The sequence below is a fragment of the Taurulus bubalis genome (assembly GCF_910589615.1).
Source record: "Taurulus bubalis genome assembly, chromosome: 1".
Taxonomy (NCBI): Eukaryota; Metazoa; Chordata; class Actinopteri; order Perciformes; family Cottidae; genus Taurulus; species Taurulus bubalis.
This window is the reverse complement of record NC_136589.1, coordinates 5,719,087-5,723,831: the sequence shown is the minus strand read 5'-3', so window position 1 is coordinate 5,723,831 and position 4,745 is coordinate 5,719,087. Positions and strand designations below refer to the sequence as shown.

The following is a 4,745-nucleotide window of genomic DNA, read 5'->3' as shown; positions in this document are numbered from 1 at the left end:
GCACCCACATCAACTTTCTGACCACACGACAGGCTTGATGATCACCTTGAAGTGATCCATCCCACCTTCCTCATCGATCAACTGGTCAGGTTGTTCTGGTGGCTTCTTCTATCAGAAACCTCTCCTACCCGGTGATATCGTCCTGCCACACCCTTTTTCTTCCACTGTCAAACCACGTGTCAGGAACACTCAATAATGAATTTCTCAGGAATTATTGATACACTTCAATTATTAAATGTATCGCAAATTAAAAACTCAAAATAGATGGTTTGGCTTGTATTGTGTATTTGTATTATCTGGTCAAAGTGATGCATGTTGGTCCATTTCAAACATAAAGGCACTACATTATAAATTCAGTAGTGTCCTTGAAAATGATTCTGCACATAAGATTCTTCACTGTTTTTCTTCCTCTTGAAAAAAAAGGATGTTTGCTTTGCTGCCATTGGATCTCATGAAAAATGGATGACCTCCCAATGCTTTCTGCTGCCCATCGCTCCCCATATTTGCACAGAGCCAAGGGACTACATTCGGGTTAGCATTCTCCTCCTTCCCTCCCTCCCTCAGTGGCTTGTTCTGGGGGTGAATAACTTAACACATATTTCAGCTTGACACACTTCTGTACTGGGTCTCCACTGGGTGCCTAGTTCACAAGCCCACACATGCTGTATTATTTAAAAGTGTAGTTTGGAACTCTGTGCATGGATGTGCATGTAATATCCTGTTTGTGTAAGACAGGAGTGCCTTATGGAGTTATTAGGCCTTTCCCTGTGACCTTGCAGGTGTGGCAGCACCTCTGATACCAGATGATGTCTGCTTACTGACTTTATTGAGCATACTACTCATGTCTAGCCAGACAACATGAGCATGGCAGTAGAGTTATGGTTCCCTCCTCATTTTTTCCTACTTTTTGCTGTTCTGTGCTTAGATTTTTCTATTAGAAAATGTTGTTAAAAGCTGCAAGCAGTACAATACTCCAGTGATAATATATCAAAAGAAAGGTTTAAACTGCCAAGTGATTTATTACAGTAAGTAGTTAGTCATCTGGACAATTTGTCATACGCCAAATAATAAAGATCTGCCAAAGCAACAACAAAAAAAGCCCAGGGAGCATGAAACATAAGTAACAATGATGCTTTAAAGCAAAGCAAGACAACACATGCACATAAGCACACACACAACAACTCATGCCTGAGAGCTGATAACATCATGGAAATCAGAGTGCTGCGATGCAGCAAAATTACACATAAATCATGTGCAAGGGAGAGGATGCAAAATGCTGCAGTTGGTATGATGGATACAAATAGGTCTAGAATGCTCCAGTATAAATACTTGTCTTTATGTTGCATTGGATATTTCACAGGAAACTGCTTTTTGGACACACAATGACTCAATGTCAGCCTCGTTTGCCATCTAAAAATATGTTTTTTACATTTTCTAATCAGTATCACAACATGCAATGGTCTTTTTATCACAACATTTTGCAGCATCCTGCATCTGTAAACTACATCAAAGCAAAGATTGTCTGCGTATGCAGATGCCTTGCCCACTGGAGGGCACTGTGAGCGGTGCTGGGTGGCGGAGGAAGGTTGAAAGACACCTTGGCCAGCTCACCAGATGGGCTCAGTGAAGCGTGTCAGATGGCTGTGACAGCTACCTGCCCGTCCTCAAGGGCCGTCACCATGTATAAACAAACCATTACTCTAATTTGTGAGTGCACTGACTTATCTAGCCGTAGATAACACCTTTTAACATTAACCTCTCTATAAACTCAGGTTGTGAAGCCAATCTTTGGTAAAATCAACTGAACCGTAATTATTTTAAATAGTGGAGATTACAAGGTTTACAAAAATAGCAAATATGGCAAGCAATTTGGGGAAATTTATTGGAATTGAATAAGGCACAAAACAAACATGAGTAAAATGTTTGACTAGGTCTCTCATAGTAAACATATTAAAGCTTTAATGAAGAGATTGAACATGCCGAAACAGAACACGTAATGCTGTATGGTTTAAATGAACTGGCCTATCTAAGGGGTAAACAGTATGTTTGTTAAGGGGTTAACTTAAATGTCATAATTAACTGTTAACTGCTTAAACTGTTGCAAATGGGAACACCAGTGAAGACATCCACGGCCTGGGTGTAGATAAGATGGAGAGCCCTGAAGGCCTCAGGCTGCTCATTAATTTGCAGCATAACGTCGGATGCTGAGCCTCGGCTCATCGATGTCGCCACTGCGCAGCCGCAGTTTTTCCAGAACACAGAGAGCCGAAGAGGGAGACGCAAAAATGGCCCTCGATAATTTAATTTTCGCCCAGTGCATCCTTTATTTTTTAGCCTTCGTATTCGGGTTCATCGCCGTGGTGCCTCTGTCAGAAAACACGGAGGATTTCGGAGGGAAATGCCTGCTGTTCACGCGGGGGATGTGGCAAAACGAGAACATCACGGTGTCGAAGCAGCGGTTCATCGTGGAGGAGTGGGGGACCGAGTCCTCCTGCAGCTTCATCACTTTTGTCGGGATATCGTCCCTCATTCTGTCCGCAGTGCAGGCATGGAGGCTGCTGTTCTTCCTGTGCAAAGGACACGACGAGTGAGTGACGTTTACCTGCTCGTTGCACACAGCACCGTATCGCTCAGTGGGACGCCTCCACTCAGGGATGAGAGTACATGTGGGCTCCGTCTCTCCTCCGCCCTTACATGCGCGCTATTCTGGAAGAATCATATAACTGCATGTTGTGTCGGCTATGCTATGAAGATAAAAACCATAGAATGGAATACAAACGACTAGTCACTGTTGTCCTCCATTACAAAGATGGAGGGGATACACTTGTGTTGCCTTTGAAAAAGCTAAATCATAATGTGACTCACAGACAGACAGTGTTTCCAACCTCTCACTATTTTCATATAAACAAAATAATAAATAACATTCCGCTGTGTGATAGTCCTATGTTAAAGTTTTATAGTTCACATTTATTTATTAACTATGCAGAGATTTCACAGTTTTTCTCCTTTTCTGTTTGACCTGTCTGCAGCTCCCTCTTCAACGCCTTCCTCAACCTGCTGATCAGCTCCCTCGTGGTGTTCACAGTCTTCTTGTCCAGCACCATCATCAGCGTGGGTTTCAACATGTGGTGTGACTCCATCACAGAGGGCGGGACGATGCCGAGCAGGTGAGAGAGCGGCACACAAACTCAACTTTTCGGACAATTTTATCACAGTGCAGTGGTGTTTCTTCATACCGGCTTATGTGTCACATTTTAGCTGCGAGGACCTGCAGGACACCGATCTAGAACTCGGCTTGGACAACTCTGCTTTCTACGACCAGTTTGCTATAGCTCAGGTAAGACTGTGGTTAATATTGTTCAAGACCGTGGAGCAACATCCTGCATCTCTATCATATACAATAATTGCCTTCCGTCCTTCAGTTTGGCCTGTGGGCTGCATGGCTCACCTGGCTTGGCATTGCAGTGATGGCCTTCCTGAAGGTCTATCACAACTACAGACAAGAGGACCTGCTGGACAGCCTGATCCACGAGAAGGACCTTCTACTTAGCCGCTCCTCACGACGCCACTCTGACCTCAGGATAGGCCTGATCTAGAAACTAGAGGACACACAAACACTCACTCACTCACTCAACCAGTCCTCTCGCCTACCATGAGAAACACCAACGTTTGCCTCTGTAGACAATCAAATTAGCTTCTGCTCCCAATGATCATGGATTGAATCAAACAGAAGGTTTTAGATCTGTTCTCCAAAGACAATTGATTTTTCTTCAAAAGAATCTCCCAGTGGTAGTTAATCCTTGAGAAATCCTGCTTTATTTAGTTTATTCATCCACTGTGTGCCAACTTCTTCAACACACACACACACACACCACCAGAGTTCAGCTCCAACAGTATTAAAGCCATTTAAGGGAAATGTACACCCAGTTTTTCTCCGCTCATGAATTTCTATTAAGCAACACAGCATTAATAGCGTGGACAGATTGGCTGACGGATAATGTTATCTTTGTGAAACTTCTGCATGGACATTATGCATGACAAATTAATAGGGTGATGGTTTTTAGATGTAAAGGGATGTTATTTAGTTTTATACACCATTCAATGTGCTCCTAAAGAAGGATTTCTTTCTGGTAGGATGTGCACTTCTGGATGAAAGGAGACTTCTTTGCATGCTGCTGCAAAGTAAAATAATGGCGGTTGCAGTGCATTCATACTTTTATCAGCAGTTACAAAGAGTGTTTTATGAAAATGACAAATTATTAGTTCAGAACATTCATGTATCGGGCAGATGGTCCAAAAAAGCTTTTAGCAAACAAATCCTATTTTGTGCAAAATAGTACCTCAGGCTTCTCCTTCACACTTTATGGGCAACAACCAATACACGGTATTACTGTGAGTAGATGCACAAATGTACCTGCATGCACCTTTCCCTGTTACACACACAGCACACATTTGCTTATTGCCAGAGATTACAGGAAGATAGCAAATGAGCTCCTTGACCTTGATAGGCAATGACAGTTTTATTCAAAACAACTGAAATCATAAAACGGTAGGAACTAAGAAAACCCTCCACAGAGGCACTTCTTACAAAGTGACCATAAACGTTTGGACAGCCGTGAAATGCAGCTTCTAAGCTAAATGTGTATATGCAGGACATGAGTTCACTGGGTATTGTTTTATTGCTAATGACAATTTAGTTTGACAGTACAGAGCAGAGTGTGTTTCTTTCTTCTACAGGCGTATTA

At 42.6% G+C, this 4,745-nt stretch overlaps 1 protein-coding gene across 1 annotated transcript; it reads left to right on the top strand.

Moving 5' to 3' along the window:
- Nucleotides 1-2,270: 2,270 nt before the first annotated feature.
- On the top strand, nt 2,271-3,596 carry LOC306746016 (transmembrane protein 179-like; the record flags this gene model as incomplete). Its single annotated transcript, XM_079228880.1, has 4 exons — nt 2,271-2,587; nt 3,030-3,167; nt 3,259-3,337; nt 3,423-3,596. The coding sequence occupies exons 1-4, from the start codon at nt 2,286-2,288 to the stop codon at nt 3,594-3,596; spliced, it is 693 nt and encodes a 230-aa protein (XP_079085006.1). The 5' UTR covers nt 2,271-2,285.
- Between the last annotated feature and the right edge of the window lie 1,149 nt (nt 3,597-4,745).